Below are 23,659 nucleotides of genomic sequence, written 5' to 3'. Positions count from 1 at the left end.
TCTTCCGGAAAACGCATCCTTTTCCGGTTACGCTAGCGGCAGTGATCACGTGACAGCGTTTTCCCGCCGTTTCTGAACCCGGCGGCATTCTTTATCCCGCTTTCTCCAAGTCCGTTGTTACCGCTTTGAAGAGCGTCATTTTAAAGGCTTTTTAGTACCTTATTGTTGGAAACAATGTCCGGGAAAGATTACGTCTCTGATAAAGGTAACTCTGTTCTTCACCAACTTTTCCAAATAGCTACTTGCTGCTCAAGACGAACCAGCACTTGTATCCGCCACGCCGCGGACCTTTAACCTTGCTTTTAACAACGGTGTGGTGACCTGTTTCAGACAAGATCAAGTCGTTCCTCACCGACTTCCATGCGACCGGTGACCGAGGAAAGAAGGAATTTGTTTATTCCAAGCAGTTGGTATGCCCCAAGTTCTTTTTTTTTTAGTCTTTTGAAGGTCGATCGTATCGCTTTGTGACGACAACGGCGTTCATCATTCGCAGGTCAACTTAGCTCACCGAGAGCAGGTCGCCCTCACCATCGACTTGGACGATGTTGAAGACTACGACAGTGGCCTGGCAGAGGCCATCATGCAGAACGCTCGTCGGTATTGCAACATATTTGCTGATGTCGTATACGAAATGCTTCCGGACTACAAACAAAAGGAGGTACGAATTCCATCGTGCACGTCTCTCAGCAGTTGCTGTTATTCGAGGAAATTAAAGTGGACATCACTTTTATGTCTTGGGTGCAGGTATGTGTAGTAAAGGGCTTAAACCTAGCAAACGTTCCGCAGGACACGTTGCAGGTTTTTGAGAAGGCGGCTGTTGCGGTGGTGCGGCAGTACCGGCTCAGAAGCCACAAATGTGAAATGGATTTGGGTTCCAAGCGGTAATTCCGGCTGTTGGCGCATAGGCCGCGAAGGCCCAAGAAGTAAACAAGGGAGCCAGTTGCGGAGCAGCTACGACTGGAGCAACAAAATATAAAGCCATGCAAAGCGCAGCCTCGTGCTACTAAGAGAAAGCAAAGTGCATTGCGCAATTGAATTCACTATTCCTGCTTCACTATGTCTAGATATACTGACCGTGCCACGTGCCAACGGTAGAATACTCTGGTAGCTCAATGTTGGAATCTGGACGTCTTGACAAATCTGCCCACGAAACTTTACACATGTCCCTACAAAGTGGTACAGCTGCTGTGGTGGTGCAGTGCTGGCTAACACATTGCGTTACTAAGCTGTGCGTCGCATGTAACTTCTGACTGTTGTGGCTTTTTTCCAATGTAAATTTGCTTCATAATCATTTATGTGCGATATGAGAAAAATGGACACATTTTAAAAACTTGCACCGCACTAAAATACTTCTGTTCATTGCTTAGGTCAGAGGAGTATGGTTTTTTTAATGTGCGTTGTCGAGGTTCTACCAGTATCTTGCGTGAGTTCATGCAGTGTTGGGGAGACAGCATTGACCACTAAGTGGGTCCGTGCCTTATTGTGATTTGACTGGGCCAGACCACAAACACGGCACAGGCCTTGTTACCTCCTTGGCTATCTGAGCCACCACCTGTTGATAAAGCAGGCAGGAGCGAGCATTTCTGCCCATCATGCGTATCACTGTCTGGCAGCAAACAGGAGCAAAGTGGCTGTGCTTTGGTCATTCTTTTCAAAAATACAGACTAGTTGCCTGCACTAGATTTCAGCACAGCTCTGTCTTGCCAGTTCCCACCATTGCAAGGCATTGACCCACCGATTGGTCATCGCATGGTGTTCAAAATTTCAGAAATTTGGCCTAAAAATAAAATTGACATCACACACAGGTCAACCATCGTTAAAACAGCATTTCTTCATTTGAATTGCTGAAACTGTGAGCAGCACTAAACTGGGTTTTAGAATGTAATAATTGAAACACTGTGATGGGGCCCCCCCTTACTGCGAACTGCACAGAGGAACACGAGATCATTCGCATGCGAAATGCCACATTTCCTCCTCTCCACACATGCAGTCCTGGGAAAAAAATGGGATGCTGCAAGGCAAAAGCTGGCACAAACTTGATGCTTGTCAGCCATGAGGGTACAGGCCGCAGGTTCCTTCTCAACTTAAGTAAATCTAGAGATCTTAGGTAGAACCACTGTGGTACGAATGTCTCAGCATAGAGAAAAAGTATTTGTATCACCAAAATGAGCTAAACAACCGCAAATAAACAGCCTCCCTTGGTGTGGTTGAGTCCATGATCAGGCGCGTGCCCTTCTTCTTCCAATGTGTGCCAGGTGGTGGCCAAGGACGCCCTGGACGTGTACATCGAGCACCGCATGCTCATGGAGAGCAGGAACCACCAGCCGGGCGACATCAGGGACCCACGCAACAAGTACCCACCAGAGCTCATGAGGCGATAGTAAGTAGGGACTTCGTTACACAGAAGCTGAAAATACATGCTGTGCATAACTTGAATTTCAAAATAATTAAGTGGTTTGTTACATCAAGGTTTCATAGTATTTCTTAGTTTGATTAGTAAAAGTTTATAACCTGTGGTACCATGCTTACAAAACTACACCATAGTGAATAAGTGCTTAGGATCTTTTTAGTGCAATATCCGTTTACCAGTGGTCTTCAGTGCTGAAAAAGTTTCAAGCACCTTTTAAGTCTTCCTGACAGGTTAGAGTAATGGAAGTTGTCGACACTTTTTTTTCCTCAGTTTAACATAGTCTTTCTCCCACATTGTGTAGGTGGGACACAGCTGTCATTTCTACTTTGCGCATTGAGAGCTGAAGGTCTGCAAATGTTTGCTATGGCTGGCGAAGGCTACCAGGGCCTGTTTACCTTTTTTGTGTGACGGATGTGTACTACAGATCATGAGTTGACATTAAGGTGAGGTTGCAGGTTAGCTTAGTCAGATTGAGTTGTACGCACATCTTTGGAAGTGTAAAAACACAATATGAGGCAACTGCATTTGACAAATAAGTTTATTCAAATAGGGTGCCCCCCCCCCCCCCCCTTTTTTTTTTTAAATGACATGGTACGGTTCCGAAATTCATCTTCCCACAACTGGCTTTGAAAGTAAATTTCCATAATGTGGAACCCGCCACGGTGGCCTAGAGGAAAAGCCCCGTTCTTTCTGTTTTTAAAGGTGTGAAACTTCACCATAATTGTTTATGAGGCCTACTTTTTGTTAGTGAAAAGTTGTCTTGTGTTACTGTATGCCTCTTTTGTACGAGCGAGTGCCACACTCGGTGTTGTTGCCCTTTCAGTGAGCTGTACTTCAAGATGCCGTCGGCCACAAAGCCCATGTCGGTGCGTGACGTGAAGGCCAGCAGCATTGGTAAGCTGGTCACCGTGAAGGGCATTGTCACCAGGTGCACCGAGGTGAAGCCCATCATGCGCGTGGCCACGTACACCTGCGACCAGTGCGGGGCCGAGACGTACCAGCCGGTAAGTGTGCTGGTTGCTTCCAAAGCACTTGCTGCTTGGGCGAGGGCCCTTTGATTGCCTCCTCAGCCCGAACAATGCATTGTTAAATTCCATAAGCCAATGAGAGTACAGCTGACAGCTATACTGAAATAGCTGAGGTCAGTAGTACGAACATCTTGGTGAGAGTAACCTATACCGTGCCAAATGAATTTTTCTGCTGTGAGCTGACCACATGTGTAAATTGTCTTGACCTCCCACTTTGGCAAGAGAATTTCGGTGCTGTAGAAAATTGCACTGCATTATGGCAGATCGATCCGCTCTTGCAGCACAGTGCATGCTGGTAGTTCACGCAAGCCACGGTTGAGGACTTGAAATGAGTGAGGTTGTCATTGTTCTGGCAGATCAACAGCCCCAGCTTCATGCCCCTGGTGACATGCCCAAGCGACGACTGCCGTGTCAATCGATCTGGAGGCAGGCTCTACCTTCAGACGAGGGGCTCCAAGTTCGTCAAGTTTCAGGAGCTCAAGATACAGGAACACGTAAGTATGCAGGCTGCTGCTGTCATGAGTGCTGTCTCCGTAGTGTTGCATTGCAGCTTCAAGGCTCACTTGCAGCGTAGTAGCCATTGTGGAACGTCTTGTTGGTGAGAACAGACCAAGGCACTTTTCAATAACTAAGGCCGCCTGCAGAACACCTTTATTCTATTTTAGATTAAAACTTTTTTTTATGTTTGTCTTTACACATTTGCTATGACGTGATTCCCAGGGTGTCATTTTCTTGCTTTTCTTGGCTTTTTTCTTCCTTTTTTTGTTTATAGGTACTTGTAGCCCCAGGCCTTATTGCTGGCTTTTTTTATTGAATGATAACTCGGCTAATACTCAATGCTTCTGAACCATTTTTGCAGCAGGACGTTCCTTGGCTAGCGGTTACAAAACAAGAAACACAGGTCACTGACCAAGTCAAAAACAAATTGACGTTTCGGGAGCGCTACGGCTCCCTTGTTCACAATCAGAACAAGGGAGCTGTGAACAAGATTGTGAACAAGGGAGCCGTAGTGCTCCAGAAACGTCAATTTGCTTTTGACTTGGTCAGTGACCTGTGTTTCTTGTTTTGTAGTATGCTACCTGACCAGACGGTATGCCGTCCAACCATCGACTTCATTGGCTAGCGGTTGCGCACGTAAAATCGCAACCTTTGGAACCCTGGTTAGGGCCCCTTTAAAACGACTATGGGGGAAACATGAATGTCTGTTCTGCCAGTGATCTATGCAGCCAGGCAGCCATTAGTGGCCAAAAATTGTGTCAAATTTGTGATCTCTTTAGTTATCCTTTTAGGGTGCATTTTAGGTTGGAAATTAAAACCAGGTAACAAATCACGCTAGCCCTTTGTAAAGATATGCTGAATATGGCTTGTAGTCAGAGATATGCCCTTCTAAGCACCAGTGTTCTCGTTTATATTGTGCTCTTGATCCAAGGTGGATATGAGCAATGTATCTGAAGGCAAACTTTTGGTACACACACTTCCACTACTGAAAGGCATCAAGAGCTAACAGGGATGACCTTGCCGAGGGTCTGTTGTCGCCGAAGCTCCTATCATAGCGTTTAGACTCCACGTTAAAACGGCGAGCGCAGGAACAGACAAGACGCAGAACTTTGCGTGTGGGCCTTGGCTGAGGACCGATAGACATGCGTGGTTGCTCCTTGCTCTCCTCTCCCTGTGCCACAGAGCGACCAGGTGCCAGTGGGGAACATCCCTCGCTCCATGACGGTGTACGTGCGTGGGGAGCTGACCCGGTCGGCCCTGCCGGGTGACCACGTCTCGGTGACGGGGATCTTCCTGCCCCTGCTGCGCTCGGGCTTCCGCCAGATGCAGGGGGGCCTCCTGTCCGACACCTACCTCGAGGCACACGTGAGTGCTCGCTCGCTCACTTGTGGAGGGCGGCCCCCGTCGTGCGTTACGGTGTCCCACCTTCTGCTCATATCCTTGTTTCCTTTTCTTTCCCACTTTGGCAAGTCCACCGTGGCCGGGGAGTTGTCAATACTTATTGTTATTGGTTTTGGTTTGTACCGCCGAGCATACAAAACAGGTGTGGGGTGCTACGGCAGGCACATTGACAAGGGTTGCAAAAGCGTAGTGTGGTAATTTCGATATTTTCACGGCAAGTGGTAACAAGCTCAAACGGCCAAGGTTCCACTGGCTGGACAGTTGCCATGCTGTGGCGCCTCTGGTAGAAAAAGGAAGGGAAGGATCTGGTCACCGGCTGCATACTGACTGATTTGGAGTGGCTATATTCTCTCATTGATTCTCTCATCACTTCGTCAGCCCATCTCAGTTGTATCAGCATTATCCCCAAACCTCTTCCATCCTTCTATCACCATGTCCTTTTTTCGTGAGCTCTGTTGTGGCTCTGTTCTGCCTTAAAACGAGCAGAGAGAATGTTTAAAGCGGTATAATGCAAAACTACCATGAGACAGTGTTCTTGACGCCCTCGTATGCTCCATGAAGATAGAATGTGCCATTATATGTAGGCGTGCAGCAGGAATCCACATGCTTCTCTTTTTATTATTATGGTTACTTATTATTCTGTTTAGTAATTATTTATTTAGTCTATCTCCCTGTCGGGAATCTGTTTCTGTGCGGTTTACAGTGAACCTGTGTGTGACATGCTTCCTCTGTTTATTTGTTTCCGTCAGAACTTGGTCTTTTGTTCTTGTTTCCTGTCCATATTCAGAGAATTATCAAGATGAATAAGACAGAGGATGATGAGCTGGATGACACCATGATGACGCCTGAAGAGCTGCAGGAGCTTACAGGTGCGAATCTACCTACTCCTTCTCATCAGGGAACTGAAATTATTTTCAAGCAGCTTAAACCTAGCCAACGTACAGTTGTTTCAGATAATAATCGTTTGGTTCTTTTGCGCATTTAGTCCGCTGCTTCTCTATCTGGTGCTCACTGACTTGAAAATACCAGTTTTAAGGAATACCAGCTTTACTTCTTTCTTTCCAAACAAGCAGAACATTCTTCCTCATCACGTGAAAGTTTAAAGGGCTCCAAAATCTGCAATCATTTAGGTAAAACAAGAGACCTATGTGTCACTTTATGTAGCAAGAGCTTTTTCTAGGTCTCTATCAGGCTAAATGCATGCCGTACTTGAGCAGCGTGAAATTCCTGTCCCTGCTACAATGTTTTGCTGTAGTGTTTAATTTGAACAGTGACTGTCAGTGTAACTAGCGTAAAAACTGCTTTTGTCATCAGAACTTGCCAACAGAAAGACTGGTTGTATAGGTGGCAGCTTACTTATGGCATGTTTTTGCCCATTGACTCTTGTCTTTGATCAGAGCCTGACTTCTACGACAAGCTAGCTGGCAGTATTGCACCTGAGATCTATGGCCACGAAGACGTCAAGAAAGCATTGCTGCTTCTGCTTGTGGGGGGCATTGACCGCAATCCAAACTCCATGAAAATCAGAGGTAGGTCTGAGGTTCTGCTTTTTACCTAAATACGCTCGTTTCATAAAGGTATCGCCTTGCTTGCTGTTGTTCAGGAATGTGTATGTTTCTTCATCTGTGTAGTAAATAAACGATTAAGGCAAACTTTCGGGCAAGTTGGTACACTGTTTCACAACATTTAAGGCGCAGTATTTTTGATGAGGTTCGCTTGTCAAAAATGCTGTTCTTTAAACATGAAACGTGTAGTAAAGAAAATCGTGAAGAATTGTCGCTTCAAAACAATTACTTTCGTAACTAAGTGGTTAACAAACTTGCCAACTAGTGATCTCAATGGCTTTTGAGACTGAAGTAGTCCTATGCAGTGTTCCTACCGTCTAGCTTACAGCGCCAAACCACTAGGGCCAGACTTCAGTCAGTTCTATTTCAATATGTGTGGATTTGTTCAGCCACCGACAGCGTTCACACTTCTGTGCCTTCTTATTCTCCCCCTCCTGGAAAGGCAACATCAACATTTGCCTGATGGGTGATCCTGGTGTGGCCAAGTCCCAGCTGCTTTCCTACATTGACCGGCTGGCCCCAAGGGGTGAGCAAAACTGTTAACCCATATCGGAGTCCCTCACTGCTTTGCTGGTCACGAAACTGCTCCGTAACTCTATGGGCAAGCTTCCTATGCTGCCTTTGGCTGCTGCGTGTGTGGCGCCACCATCTGTTCGAGGGCACCCCTTGGGGGACATAGCACTGGCCAGGAGTGACGGAGACACGGTCAGTTTGAAGTGTTTGATTTGAAAAAGATGTGCAGTGAGCTTCTCACGCTGTTTTCAAATGTTCAAATGTACGATTAATTAACTGGTACTGCAGGGTAGCGGTGAAGCTTCATAAACACAAGCTTGATGCGAGGTTGGCGACACGAGCTACGTATTTAAGGGGAGACGCGGGTCTTGGAATCCCGAAATTGGGGCAAAAAGTCGATTTTTCGAAATCGCCATTTTCGGAAAGTAGAGCTATTTTTCTCCCGGTTAGCAAAATATCCAGACCCAGGAGTACGTATTTGAGCCATAATATCAATTCAGAGCACTGACGACCACTAAAATTGGTCAAGATTCGACACGAAAATAGCATCTTTTCGACGACTCGCCGCTCGGGTTCTACACGCGCCACGGCGTCCATCTTGGTCTCATTCGAAAGTGCGTCTTTTCATTTTCAATTCCCCGCCAGAACCGCTCCGTTTTGTCCGTTGGTTGCGAGTAAAACTGGGGTAGAAAAGAGATGAAACGCGCCGCGCAATTGGCTACTGACTGCACGTGACCGCAGGGCGCAACCTCATTGGCTGAGCACCGTGGGTCGTCTGCTCGGCACTCTCATCACAGTGCAACGGCTCATGTATTCGTCTGTGCGAGGACCAGCAAAAGCCCCGCATGGCGTAAAAATAAAGTAAATGTGTCTATCAATAACTGAAAGGAAGAACTAGCAGTATTAAAAGCGCCTGGAGTACAATTTTCTGTTCGTGTGACGACGACTAATCGCGAGAACGGCGCCGAGACGAAGGTAGGCTTAGCGCCCCCGCGAGCTGTCGAGACAATAGCGTTAGCGACATGATTACGCCTGCGGGTGCACTAAGGTGCGTCTATCTTTCGATCAGCAGCAAATAGAAAGAAAGGAAATGATAAAGTGGAGGATGCCGCGGCGGGTCGGCCCGCACTCTGGCGCGCACTTCCTCGTCAGCAGGTTACCATATAGATGAGCAATTTGGGAATTATAAATGCTCACACTGAGCGCAATGTGCGTTGGTGACGTGATATACGAGTAGATTAAACGAAAACGTGGTTATCCCACCTAGCCAAGCGCATGCACGTTACAGAACAGTGGGGTGCATTCCGTTACCAGCCCCTTCGTTGCAACTCATTTCACGCGATGTAAATCCGATTTGATTGTTACAAATGAAGCAGTAACTTAACAAAATAAACGTTTACAACTGTGGTGCACGATCGGCACCTCAGCCTTGGTCGCCAAAGAGTGACGGCGCACTGCCGACAGCGTAAAAATAAAGCAACATTCTGGCTTTGCTTTTGTTCAGTTTTTCTGCCAAGTGCCATATGATCTGTATACAGAGGATTTCATAATTTTCCCATCAACTGATTTCAGCAAACTTGGTATGCTTGTGTTGAGCGAAAAGCGAGCTACATTCTAAATTGTTTCTTTTTTTTTTTTTCATATGCTCAACAGATAAAACTGTCACTTGTAGTGAAACTTCAACTGTGATTTTCTCAGCTTCCCTTTTTTTGCATATGTGCCTAACCTTACAGAGGTTTTCAGGTTGTTTTTTAAAAGCATCTTTATAAACGTTACACCGTTGAAATCGGGATGAAATGAACTGCATGCTGATGCTATTTTAATTGGCTCAATGTGCCTCAAATAAATTTTATAAGTAATAATTAGAGCTCATTAAGTTTTCAGAAAACTGTACTTGGCATAATTAGACGAATTCTATCCAATAAACTATCTTTAGAGGAATATAAATAGCTTCAGCATGCATGGCAGGTCTTAAGCTACACATCCATACCATTTATTTTTAAAAATTTTGAATAAAAAGCCCCTTAACGGCCCATAAGAAATTACTTGATTGGACTCCAGTGTTTTCTTTGTAACTCAAAAATACTTACGCCACATTAAAACTAATTACATATTTGAAATGAGGAAAACAAAACACATATGCACAGTGATTTTCATTATCATAGACCCATTAATAAAAAAGTTCATTTCAAGACCCATGTCTCCCCTTAATGCTTGTAAAAGGCGATGTCAAACACGTGTTGTGTCCCGGTTAGCCGTTCTGGTACAAGTGCACAGCAAAAAGAGCTTCGTGGTTGTGTTTACCCAGCGATGGAGAGCAGCATAAGAATTGGAAGTGGGCTGTTCCGCTGCAAGAAACAGGTGATTCAAACTTCGACTCAGGGCATATGCGTGGCATGTCCGAGAAGTATTTTGACGCCACTGACATTGTCCATGCCTGTTAATTAGATGTTGAAATCAACTCGGCGTCACTGCAGCGCGACGAGTCGGACGCCGTCCTGAGTGGCTTTCCAGCCAGTTTAATAGAGGCACAGCCGTAATCTCAGGTGCTCACAAGACCGACAGACATGCTCCAAATTGTTGAAGAGCTTGTTACACAATTAAGAGGAAACAAACTGCTTGTGCTCGTGTCTACATGGGCATTGTTTGACCGGTTTAGCTCGATTCTGGTAAAGTTTCAGTTGCTGCATCCACTGAACGTCGACTGAAGTGGTTCACTTTTTTATTCGGTGCTGCCCGCATTTTTTCACACGAGAACAAAAATAAGCAATAGTGTGTGACAAAGAAAGCAACATGCCCAGCAGGTGGAGGGATAAAATTACGTTAACAGAGCAGTGATCAAACAAGATGTGCCCTATTGCATACAACACTTGCCTTGCTGAACTTAAATTCTGATTTTGCCTGATCAGCAACTTGGAAACTGTGGTTTAATTACTAACTTGCAAATTTGCGCTGCCTTATGCCCTGGCTGGCATGTGAAAAAAAGTTTGCAATGTTGATTTTGCACTCCTACTTTCCATATTCTGCGTCCACCGTGTGCCGCATATTATACAGTCTAGTCCACTTGTAACAATATCCAAGTGCCAAGAAAATCCCATCGTTATAAGCAATAATTGTTATAAGCGGGTTGTGAAGTAAAAAGATGGAATAGAGCTCAAAACATTTTATTGTTTTGAAGGGGTCTTCCGAGCGTTGCATACCGAGAGCTGCCCCTTCAGCTAACGCCGCTTGCAATACTTCTTTTGGTGATACCGAACTGGTGCCAGGCGTACACGTCATTGGCCTAGGAAAACCCCCAACTTTTCTTTTAAATGCTGCTGTGAACTTGCACCAAGTGCCTAAACTCATTTTGAGCAAGAAGAAAATAGCACGCACACATTCGCCGACAGCGAGTGAGGCAACAAAACAAAGATGGCGTCATGTCCGATTGATGGTGGTGGCGATGGTGCCTTTGGGGTTTGGATGGGCTCGATGGGCTGCCCGGTCGCCAGATGACAACTGCCAAATGACTGCAATATAGGTCGAGGGGTGACTTTTCGGCAAATTTTTCTGTAAAAAATCTCGACCTATATCTCGTATTATACGGTAGCAGGTACAAGTTTGTAAGTATGAGGAAACATGAAATGAAAACAGACCAAGAACAGTCGTCTGCCTTCGAGCACTCTCTGCAATCAGGATTGCCAAGACAGAGCACTATATACTGAGTGTCATTGCTGAGGTACATTACTAAAGTACGAACAAGTTTCTGCTTCTCGCATAACACTGCTCACCAGTGTTGCGCTGCAAGGCTACCTTCTGAAGGTAGCCCCGCAAGACCGCAGAGGTCTACCGGTGACAGCGAGCATACACCTGAAGTACACCTGTAACATGAATCTTGATATGGGCAGCGTCCTTCAAGGCTTTCATTGGTCTTGAAACTTTCTCACCAGCTCCATATAGGGAAAGTGCCTGCCAAAACAATGTTTTGCCTGTTCTGCCAAACAATGTTTCGCCTGCCAAAAATAGGTAGGCAAAACAACGTTTCAGGCCTCCAACTTTGCGTATATAGGCACGATAAATTTTACATAAATGTAAATAATTTCAAACAAAGATGTTCGTGACCTGTGAAATGTGATTGTGAAACCGAAAATGTGATTGTTTGTGATGGCACAAATGCACCAAGAGTTGATGATAGCCGTTCAATTGTCCCTTAAAACTGCTGGACTTATGGTGATCCCGTGGTTTAGTTAAAGGGGTCCTGAAATACCTTCCGCCGATGCATAGATGTACATGTAACCAAATAAGACAATGTATTAGCAATCTCCTCCCGCAAGAATTTTGTTAAAGCGATGAGTATTAGCTGAGAAATCGTAAATCAAAAACCGCGCATTATCGTCGCTCCGCGTTTCCTCCTCTTTTCAACTGTTGACGGCGAGCGAGCACTCCCTCCCATGATGCTGCGCTAGTCAGCGGTGACGTACTTCCGCATTACGCTCCTCCGACTGCCGTCTGCTACGGGCAAGTTTTGTTGACACCATGAATTCCGCACTCCGCTCAAGGATGGATAAGCGAACGAAAAATCTGGCCGCATGTGTGCGCTGTCCTGGCCTTGCCCTTTCGCGGTGTGCGTTGCTGCAGTGCAGCACGTGACTTTTAATCGGCGGCGAACTCGCAGCCGCTGGGGAGGATCTTGCGCTCGGTCCCTTTCATGCACCGCGCACTGTTTATCCAAAAAGCGCCGTATCAGATGTGGCCCCGCTGGTGCCGGGTCTTATTTTGCGGTGGTGGTAATTCCTGCCGGCGCCATGCGAAAAAGACATTTTAAAGCGATACAGAACCCGTGCACAAAACGCTTCAATCCTGTGAACAGTTCAGCTTGGGGCGACGCGTGGTGGAGAGCGGCAACGTTGGCAAAACATGCTCCGGCGCGGCTCTGAGCTTTCTAGCGCTGGAGCGAGCGCCTTTCTTTGACGATCTCAAACATCGGTTGCCTTGGCAACAAGGCACAAACCGCCCCAGAGGTCAGTTACGGTTGCGTGATCCCGGTTCAGCTCGTTGCCCCACCTCGCGACATGTGGGCACTGCATGCGTACCACTCACTCTCATTAGGAAGTGTGAGATGCGTTTGGCATTGCAGAAGGCGATGGTGTGTGTGTTGTGGACGCCTTTGTTTCGCGATGAAATGCGACGTTGTGCATCTGCGGGTGGATAGTGCTTCCCATGGTCTGGATTATCTTTCTCGAGCGACGTACGACTCAACCTCGCATGGGGCATGTGCAGTGTGCGTGGCTAAAAGCAATCTCGGCTTGCGCGCCGGAGTTAAGTGGCTTGCTGTTCGTCCCCTCAAACCGCGCGCGAGGTGAGTGCCGAATTTACGACGGGCAGGAGGAGGCAACCCATCGTCTGTCAATCGCGGTTCAGACTTGCAACGCATGTTGTGACGTTGGGTTCGTTCGAAACGCATCTCTGGATTGTTTTGAAGTGGAAAAAAATGTATCCGTCAAACCCGGGCATTCGGCTCAGGGCGTTCTCTGCGATTGCACAAAAGAAGGGCCACGGGGCTTCAACGCTTTCTTTATGGAACGTACTCCGGTAAGAGAATATCCATGTCGTGTTATGGCCGTGTTGCATTCAATACGAACGGTTAAGCGTTTGTTTACACTTGTTTCGTTTGTCGTAAAATGTCCAAGCACTCCGGCACTACGCTGAGCAGACGACTCATCTCTTTGCCGGAAGTGCGTGAAAAAGCCGCCCAATAGCAGGATGTCTAGCTCATGACGAACATCTGGGAATCGATGATGTAGACATGTGAAGATGGCGGCGTCCAAAAACACGAAGGAAAGGGTGAGAAAAAAGCGACAAACTTTGCAACAAAAGTGTGAGCTTTCCGCTGCGCGTAAAAGAGTAATACTTGGCCCAGATGACCTTGACGACCCAATCTAACGATTGCGCTACTTCATTTAGTGTGCTCAAAATGCCTTTCAGGGCCCCTTTAAACGAGGTCACTGCCCACATTCATGTTAGATGGCCACTGTCATTTGCTCAGCCGTCGCATGTAGTGAAACAGGCATCAAAAATAATGCTTGAGAGCTGGGAATACTGATTAAAAAAAGCTCTAATTTATGTCTGCATGTTGCAATTTATTTACGACACAACTGAAGCATGTACAAATAATAAATGCGAGAGATGACGATATATCAAGAAATTAATGTGCTCTTACATGAGGACTGTTCAGTACTACTCTAGCAATATTCCCATACACAACGATACTATCCTAATTGTTCAGGCAGGACGTCTCAAAATTGGCAAATACAGTTCCAAACATTTGAAGACCATTTTTTTAAAGGTCTTTAGCAGCTGAACAGATTTTTGATGGAAAGGTGTGTTCGAGAGCAGTCTGCAGTGGGAATTTAAGGTGCAAAGAAATGCAGCTACTCAGTTATGTTTGCCATTGGCTCTTCAGTATAGGAGTGATCTGCTAACAAGGTGTGTTGCGTTGATGATGGAGTTATACTTGAGTACACTTCTAGAAGTGAGAATGCGGCTGCTTATGTTTGAAGAAATCTCTTTGGAGAGCATGCGGAACTAAGTGTAAGAATCACTGCGAAAATTTTTGTCGATACGGTAGCACACTACCACCTTCTCCAGATTTCTTTATTCAAAATTGTGCCTCTTGTCACTGAGAATGGGCAACCAATTTCACTGCAGCTAGTGTTCTTTTTTTTTTTTTTTTCTCCCCTCTCTTTCTCAGGAGATGGTTGAACAAGAGGATTAGGTTCAAACCCATGAAGTTTAGAACAGTCAGTGGCCCTTGGTGACATGAGTAACAATCTCAAACTGCACTCGGAAGCAAAACTTTAGGCTAAAATGGGGTTCATATAGGTGCTGATTTTGAAAGTAGGCTTTTGAAGGCATTCAAGGGTTTTTAGGCACGGAATGCCTAAATAGGTATTTATAGGCACTACAAAAACAACATGAAAGCTATTTTTAACCTTCAAAGGGGCCGTAAAGAGGGTTCCAAAGGTTGCGATTTTACGTGGAGTACGATTAATCGGTGGAGTACTATGCAAAGAACGCCCTGCCGCAAAAATGGCTTAAAAGCTCCCGAGGATGGCTTGGTGGGCTTGTTGATGGGACATCATGAAGGGGCTAACAGCGCACGAAGACAATAAGAGTACAGCAAACAATGTCAAGTATGTTTCAATTATTTCCTGTCTACATGAAAAGGTGGTGGTGAACTCGACAACAGGAGTCGTGCCAAAAACATGTCGGTTTATCCGCACCTGAAAGGGTCTTCAGCAAGGGTCGGGGGTTGCTTGCTCATAACTGCTGTACATTGCCGCTCCCTTGCAGGCCAGTACACCACAGGGCGTGGTTCGTCTGGTGTGGGCCTCACGGCGTCAGTCATGAAGGACCCCCTGACTGGGGAGATGACTCTGGAGGGGGGCGCTCTGGTGCTGGCAGACGGGGGTGTCTGCTGCATCGACGAGTTTGACAAGATGATGGACAGCGACAGGACTGCCATCCATGAGGTCATGGAGCAGCAGACCATCTCCATTGCAAAGGTGCTTATCGTGTGGCACTTGCTTGGCCCTCTAACACAGCTCAAACACATCTTATGCTGCAACAAGTGGTGGAGCACCGGTCTTAGTACAGTACAATTAATATGCCGTCATAGACTCCGGAAGAAAATGTGTATTACCTGACCTCAATTGTGCCCTGCACAAGTATAAATGCTTTACATTTAAACCAGAATGGGCAGCAGAATTTTGGGTTTTTTTTTTTTTTTTTTTTTTTTTTTTTTTTTTTTTTTTTTTTTCAGTGTACTCGAGACTTACTAAAGTTAATTTTCATGGGGCTACCACAGTTGCAATGTGCTCTGGCTTATTTACTGTATGCAAAAAATAGTAATTGCACCCAAAAATTCTCACAATGCATTCATTGACTTTCATGCATGGCCATTTTAATGGTAAAAACAGCTCCAGGAAATCCAACCAGCAGTACTGAACCTGGCAACTACCAAACAATGCACATCTAGTGGATTACAGAATCATGAGGTGGCATTTTACTTGAACAACACCGCCATGGATAAATGATGACGCAGCTGTTGCATATGCCTGTAACACACTCTGTGGTGCTCACTTCACAGCTGGTTGGCCAAAAGTGCAGACACACATGAGGTGGGTGTGTCAGGGAGGCCACACATGCTTACATGGAAGCCGTCTCAAAACAGGTGTCACCCGTAGACATTGTTTGTGCAGCACACCAAGGGCCACTTGAGTGCTATGGACTAGTGTGTTGCCGTAAAAAGCATCTTGACACAGTGATGCAATCGACTGCAAGGCAGTGCTTTCTGTCTGAGCAGTGACCAGCCCCTCTTGTACCAACAGCATCGATGGGTGTGTTGCAAGCTGCTCCTCTTCTCCTTCCAGGCAGGCATCATGACGACGCTGAATGCGCGCACGTCCATCCTGGCTGCAGCCAACCCCGCCTATGGCCGCTACAACCCCAAGCGCTCCATTGAGCAGAACGTGCAGCTGCCGGCTGCGCTGCTGTCGCGTTTCGACCTGCTCTGGCTCATCCAGGACAAGCCCGACCGGGAGAACGACCTCAGGTGTGTGCTGTGCACCTCTGGTGCCCACCATCCCACCCACCACTTGACCGGCTGGTTTCTGTGCCACCAGAGCAGCAGGCTGAGTATGCGAGAAGAGCAAAAATGCCACCGCACTAGATACACAGGCTTCATTTATTAAGCACACGGTCATTACAATATGTGAAAACCGGATTCTTACACATTGGGCTTGCAATGACAATGCGCTCTGTTCAGGGCCACATGCCACATGCCCTTCATTTGACATGTCTCACGGGCTCCTGAGCAGGAATTTGAGCTGGGATACACAAATGAAAGCCGGCAGAAAATTCTCCCGACTTCCATCAAAAACTGCTACAAAAAAACGCAAATATGTATTGAATAATACAATGAAAGTGCTTGGGGGAAGCCAATAAGGCATAGCCAACACATGAAATGAGTGTCGGAGAAGCATTTGTTGTGCCGTAGTGTGGTCACAGGAACCAAACCAAGTTTTGTAAGGAGAAGTGCAAAAACACCTGTTCTACACAAGGCAACGCGCAGGCTTTCTTAACTAGAGGGTGTTTTGGAAGCAGACAGGCTGGCACCGTGTCTTGTGCATGTCACGGACCCTGCACTTTTGATTGTTCCGTGGCTTTCTGCTGCAGTGTGACCCGTAATAGCACAGTTGTAGTGCCAGCCCACTGTTACAAACCCAAGGTTGGCTTTCAAAATCAACTTTTTTATTTATTTGTGGATTTCGATGAAAATTGGCACAGCAACTGGAAATGCTTCTGTGATAACACCATAAAAATTTCAAAGTAATATTTTGAAAACTTTTTTATTTATTGAATTTTCTTTCTGTTCTGCTTGTACCGAGCTTGAGCGGCTTATAAAACACTATAGAAAACTTGTTCGAAGTGCTTTGCATTCCCAAATGAATGGACGAGGTCGTGAGTCTTCGATTTTTTTTTTATTTGTTTACAACATGATTAATTGAATAAAAAAATTACAAAAAAAAAAACAAATATGCAAAACCAAGAGTGTCACGACCTGAACTGTTCATCAAGGAATGTAATGCGAAAAAAGGAAACGAAATAGACCGAGCGGCCACAAAGAAATCCCTGGAACAAGCGGCAGAGGTGGCAAAAAAAACTGTTTTGAGAAAACGGCTTCCAAAGTTGCAACATAGGTTTCACTTATCAAAAGTCGTCAGGGTTGTAGCCTTTCGTGTCCTTTTGAACAAGGGGGTTTTGGAAGGCCTTGCCTTGAAATTGGGGTGCCTTTTACAGCCTTTCTCTTTCCACAAAACATCATTTTCAGCTCCTCTGTGAAGAGTACATAGCCTAGTTTGCAGACCAAATGGAGGGGGAGATTCTTTTCAATGGGCTTTCAATGCAAAGTAGGTTAGCTAGTTGGCTGTATCGCACTGGACAACTTCCCTTTGCAGTGTTATCACCGTGGCAATAAATGAAGCACTTTTTTTTTTTTTTTTAACTTAAATTTGAAAATGACTCTTGGCTTCTTTTATGTTTTATAATCTAGCCTGGAGCAGCAACTTAGCACTCATACGTGCAGGTGTTCATTGCCAAAAGTTTGCATAACACAAGGGTGCAAATGCGCTACTTTGAAGCTTAATATAATATTCTGCATAACTCCAACTTCAATGCAAGAGCATTTTTTTACTACTTTTGACATTCACGGCATCCAATATTTCTCGCAGCACAGCCAGGATGCCCTAAGCCATAGATGTATGCATCGGTATCAATAATTTCCTTAAAAAATTCGCTGTTAAATGCTGCGACAGAAAGGTAAATTTTAACGCAGAGAGCATATTTTTATTCCTATATTCCTAACTCAAACCTGTTTGCATGATTATTAGAAGTGTTCGGGAAACATTGCGCAAGAAGGGTGATATGGCTCGCGCGCATCACAGCACACGTTTTCGTACTTTGATTATCCCTGATATGGCGAGTCAGGTCGCAATTAAGATTAAATCTAACGTCGCAGGCACTAATTACAACTACTGGTGTTCAATTGTAACCAGTTGCGCAGTCATGTGATGCTCCAATGCGCAGCAGCTATGCCATGCACGCCGCAGTGTTTGACGCATCGACCGTTTCTTTCCCAAGGCTAGCGAGCCCACAATCAAAACACAGCAATAACTAAGCGTGTAAACATCGCAAATCCGACTAAAAGTTTACTTCGCAAACTGCTATCGCAAGCGCGCACATTGTGTGTCACCCTTCGGGTTCTGGCAACGGTAGAGTCACGCACGTTATGCAGCGTTTGATGACCTCCGCCTTTCGAGCCGCACAACTTCCCGCTCGTGATCTCAGGCATTCCCATCGCAATAACGTCCGTGCTGAATACCACAGACTGAACAGAAACTTGGCCGAGCGAAGCAGCGAAAAGAACTCAAAACGTGCAGTACGGAGTTCACGCAGCCACCATCTTGCGTTGCCGCCAGGACACCCAATCAGGAGGGTCGTTTTAGCACCGGAGGGCCAATAGCACTTCAGCCTCTATTTCTAGTTTCGTTTGTGCGTTGTTTCTTTTCTGCCGTTTGTGCATTTGCGAATGAACAAAGATAAAAAAGATGAGTGGAACCGGAAAGACGATCGCTCGGCCGATCTAACGATATCAAAATGGCCGCACCCGGGGGCACCATTGCGGAGATACAGCGCTCTGAAAATTGCCGTTTTTTTTTTTTTTTTTTTTTTTTTTTTTCGCCCTTTTGTGTTGATATTTTTTCACCGCGCCTGGCAAGAGTATTTTTTTATGCCACTTTGTGACGCTTTTCAGCGGAACACAGAATATGAACCATAGAAGCCGAATATGTGGCTTTCAAAAAAACAATGTTTTAGTCATTTTTCCAAAGTTGAAAGCCGCGTACCCCTTTAATTTGGCTCCCCGCTGCATCATGCAGGCTGGCCAACCACATCACGTTTGTGCACAAGAACTGCACGGAGCCTCCGCAGGGCACCCGCAAGCCGCTGGACATGCGGCTGATGCGGCGCTACATTGCCCTGTGCAAGAGCAAGCAGCCCGTGGTGCCCGAGGAGCTGACCGACTACATCGTCAGCGCCTACGTGGAGATGCGCAAGGAGGCGCGCGACAGCCGCGACGCCACCTTCATGTCCCCCCGCACCCTGCTCGCCATCCTGCGCCTCGCCACCGCCCTGGTGGGTGGTCCTCTCCAGCGTTGATACAGCGAAACCTTTCACGGTCGTCACATTTGACTAAACATAACAAAGCATGAGCCGTTCTCATTTGCAGACAACATTTATTTGAAAACGTGTTGCAACAGCCATGATTCTGGCTTTTCTGCAAGCATCTAGTCTAGAGATGGCAGCAAGACCAGCACACTCTGTGGCGCACATTTGTTTTGTCCACACAGAAGAAGCCTTGCTGAACTTGGAGAATAGGTGCCCGCTTAACTGCTAGCACAACTTTGTGCTTAAAAGTGGCAGTGACACTGCTTGTTTGGTGCTATCATTGGTTGCAGTCAGTTCCAGCTATGGCTTACATTGGCAGAATTTTCGGCTGGGCTATGGGGGAGAGCGAATAAACGTTTATTACAATTAACACAGGGGTGGGATCCTTAGTCCGGGACACCTTGAGACTTGCCCGCTGTGATGGCTCTACCAGCTGAAGCTAGTCTTCGAGGTCGTAGCTTGACAGCGCTGGGGAGGCAGTAAGCAGCATTAGTGTTTGCAATGTCTGGTGCCTTAATTTTTATAAAAGATAGAAAAGATGTCACGTAATGGCGGGCCTAAATTCCTTAAAGGTAACAATTAAACTGTGCAGTGTGAACGCACAGTCTAATATATATTACACTGACCTGTGGCGTCCATATTACAATCACCAAGAAAAAGGTATCATATGACTGATCACCACTGGTGTCACTAAACCAGCTGACCCAAGCCCCATGCTCGAAGCTATCCACCATTATGGTTGAGGTACTTTAACACCAGAACTGGGGCTGATGTCACGACGTGAGCTAACCCATCTTAATTAATTAAGCAATATCATGACAGAGTGCGGGGTCGCTTCTGCCTAGCATACTTTTTCCCAGTAGTGCACGCAGAATTGGTGGACCCTACAGGGAAGTTGCCACTCAAGTTGCTTTTGCTACATTAACTAGCTGTTGAATCAAGCACCATGCAGTTTGCTGGCCATCCATGATTCATTTTCGCTCTGTAGGCAGCGATACAAGTTTTTCATTACTGTTTTTCCTGGCCAGATGGATGTCCGTCCAACACTGATTTTTTGTTTCAACATGGCAGCGCTAAGCAGTGAAATTCACTGTAGCATTTTGCTGGCACAGTAGCTACTGGGGACCGGGATAGCTCTTTCCTACACCTGCCACCTGACTTCTCTGCAATAGGCTTGTGCGAATATTCGGGCGCTTCGAATATTCGAACGAATATTACAGTATTCGAATTCGCTTCGACTCGAATTTAAAATTTCCGATATTTCGAAGTATTCGGGATGACCGAATATCAAAACTTCGTTCAAGTTTCGTTTTCGTTAGGAAAGCCGCAGTGCCATCGACATCAGTCCTACATCCTGACTACATGTGGAGCCAAGACAAGCTAAGCCACATTCAAAGCGTTGTCGCTTCGTCGCAGCCTTCGCGCATGTTCGGCAGGGTAGTCGAGACTCCTGTTTCCTTGTTTCAAACAATGAAATTGTTCCCACTGCAACAATGGGAAAAATTTCGGCTCTCGCGAAAGGGCCTGCGCGGCCCGGCGGATGATACAAACGAGGCGGCGAGGCGCCCGACTGACGAACGAGCGAGAGACGGTGACGTACGGGCTCTTTCTCCAGGAATGACCGGGCTGTTGTTTTCTGTTCGCGAAAACGCGCCGCGGACTCCACATGCGCGCTGACGCCGCCGCGAAACCACCCGCACGCTGCCGGCCGGCCGGCCGCGGCAACCAGGCGGCACCTTCGGTAGCGAAGTGGTGTGGGGCGCTCGAGCCACCGCTTCTAACCGCTACTTAAGATACCGCTCAAAGCACACACGAAGTTTCTTGTGCGGTAAACGAGCTAACAATGTGGGCGAAAATGGTGCTATAAAAAATCATCCGCGCCGTGAGTGAAACCGCCTATGAAATATCTGCTGGGGTGCTAATGGTGCTAATCCTAAACATCTCCTGTGGAGCCAGCCAGCTGTCTCGAGCGCTTCGAAACTGCCGCCCTGAGGTGCACGCCTTCCCATTGGCGCCAGGCTCCTCCTACTGCCACGCGCGTCATTTTCGAACAGAGGCACAGGCGACCGCGACCGCGGAATCGCCGAGGCGGGCGTTAAAATCGCGCGCGCAACGCCGACGCGCATGAATCGCGTGCAAAAACGCTCCTGTAGTGAGCTTGGGCAACGCGAGTGAATAGACAAAAGTCCAGAAATTACCGCTCGGCGACATAGAGGTTAAGAACAAGTAGAAAAAACGTCACGGATTTCTCCATGCGAAAGTAAGAAAAGAATTAAACGAAAAATTTTTTTCCGTGCTCAATTTCTTGGTCTGTGTTGGTTCATACGAATTTCGGATGATACGAATATTTTTCGCGGTCCCGCGATATTCGTATCATCGAGATTTTACTGTAGAACTTTTTTACCGGAATGTCTCAGTGACACCTGACAGCTATTCGAATTCGCTTCGAAAGTATTCGACCCCTAGGACTATTCGCTTCGAATTTGCTTCGAACTAAAATATCACTATTCGCAAAAGCCTACTCTGCAAGCATTTTGGCTGTCTGGCCAGAATTGTGGTACTACCGCTGCCACTCCACTGATAGCAGAATTGGCCCAGCTCTATTGTTGCCCTGTGCCAAGCTGCTTCACTTTCACAAAGCTTTTTAGTTGACCGCTGCAATTGCCGTGCGATCACTAAAGAAAACTGTTGTACATTCTGCGATTGTGTCTTGTGCTGAGCTGCCACATTCGCAAAAGGGCATGTCATGTGACCCAGTGCAAGGCTCACTGTCAGTGCAGCTCCTGACAATCAAGTTCTTGGGTGTGTGTGGAAACAGGGATCAGGTTTCTGTTTCGCTCAATTGACCCATGTGTTGAATCTGAATATCAAGCCGGCGCTAGTGCTTGAAAAATGCCTTGACTTTGTCCCCACAGGCGAGACTTCGACTGGCTGACGTAGTCGAGAAAGACGACATCAATGAGGCCATGCGTCTGATGGAGATGTCCCGCGACTCCCTCGTGCAACACACGGAGACGGGCACCAGGCAAGGCTTGCCTCCCTCCTCTGTCGCCAACTTGGTCTTTGTCCGCACTGTGCTCACGGGTTCTATATAAACTTCCGTGATCGTGACTTATGCCTACACGTGCGATAGATGCAGTAGTATTGCATTGTACAGGGGTTGACATTTTCGTGGGCGACTACTGTAGCAACACTGTCTGCCAGAGTGACCTTGCCCTAATACAGTAACCAACTCTTGCCTTTGCCTTACCACCGCAAAGCAAAGTGCTTTAATTCTCCTGGTTCGTTTTGCCATATTCCAAGTTGTTTTTCTTCACTGCAGGGTGGCAGCTCATGCCCAGCTTCACGTGCAGTAAACAAACATGCAGTATGATGTCACGATGTGAACTGACCCATAGTGAGGGTTTTGTATATGGGATGTAGACTCTTGTACAATTGTTGTAGGCTGGACTTCCATGCACATATTTGGGGTGGTTTGTCACTTTGTAGGTTAGTTTCACCAGAGGGCCACGGTGCTTAGTCCTGCTAAATGATTCTGGTGTTCTGTGCTGTTGATTTAACGAAACTACATGAATAGGGAAACAAGTCTGTTGGCACTAATTTGGCACTAAGCAAGGAACTGCACTAATGCTCCAGAGGTGCCCCGTTAGCAAAAAGCAACATCTACCGGCATATAATGCATTGGTCTTGTGTTCTTATTAGCGTAAGAGCCATTGTGCACCATCACACCTTCATTTGGGTGCTCCTTGAATGGGCGACACTGATGGCTGCTCTGTGTTCTTCTTCAGGGTCCAGACGGTGACGGACAAGATCTTTGCACTGATTCGAGACATGATTAGCGAGTCTGGAAGCAAGACGGTCAAGATGGCCGATGCAGTTGAGCGCTGTACTTCACGTGGGTTCCGGCCCAACCAAATTGAAGAGGCCATTGAAGAGTACGAGGAGCTCAATGTGTGGCAAGTCAACCAGGCCAGGACCAAGATCACCTTTGTCTGATCCACAGGGGCCGCTCACTTGACCGCCTTTTTTACGTTCGTGTTGCCGCAAGGGACACACCTTGAACAGGCAGATGACACCCTTATTTGTGCGAAGGGCATTAGCTGTAAATACTGCTGCTTGTTTTCTGGCCTACCTTATAGTATTGTGCTTTTGCTCCTAATTTTGCAGTTCTTACATGTTAATGTATTTGCTATATATAACTTGCATTTAACACACTTTGGAAATGTTTGTCTCACATAATTTCATGCTCATCAATAACCTATGAAGATGCTGACTGTTCTTGTTATGTGCAGCCAAGCTTGATATGTGCTCCAATTATTTGAGTTTTTATGCTTGGCTATGCAATGCATGGTCAGCGCAAACCAGCACTTTCACTGCCACTTTCAATACGTACCACTTTGCACTGTTGATGTGTAGTTTGTGTTGACGTTGAAACATGTGAATAAATTTTTTTTAATCTTTTGAAACTTAGTGTAGCA

General features: G+C 46.5%; 1 protein-coding gene across 1 annotated transcript; it reads left to right on the top strand.

Annotated features, from left to right (window-relative positions):
• Nucleotides 1–37: 37 nt before the first annotated feature.
• Mcm7 (minichromosome maintenance 7) lies at nucleotides 38–23,647 on the top strand. Its single transcript, XM_077700416.1, has 15 exons — nucleotides 38–205; nucleotides 331–410; nucleotides 494–658; nucleotides 2,256–2,380; nucleotides 3,234–3,414; nucleotides 3,795–3,932; nucleotides 5,119–5,301; nucleotides 6,125–6,206; nucleotides 6,735–6,866; nucleotides 7,345–7,428; nucleotides 14,748–14,959; nucleotides 15,827–16,008; nucleotides 18,893–19,148; nucleotides 22,097–22,206; nucleotides 22,970–23,647. Exons 1-15 carry the CDS (start codon nucleotides 175–177, stop codon nucleotides 23,175–23,177), a joined length of 2,169 nt encoding a protein of 722 aa, XP_077556542.1. The 5' UTR covers nucleotides 38–174; the 3' UTR covers nucleotides 23,178–23,647.
• Nucleotides 23,648–23,659: the final 12 nt, after the last annotated feature.

This window comes from Haemaphysalis longicornis, unplaced genomic scaffold, assembly GCF_048455015.1.
Source record: "Haemaphysalis longicornis isolate Haplotype H1 unplaced genomic scaffold, Haemaphysalis longicornis Haplotype H1 scaffold_2, whole genome shotgun sequence".
Taxonomy (NCBI): Eukaryota; Metazoa; Arthropoda; class Arachnida; order Ixodida; family Ixodidae; genus Haemaphysalis; species Haemaphysalis longicornis.
This window is presented reverse-complemented; position numbering and strand designations above follow the sequence as displayed.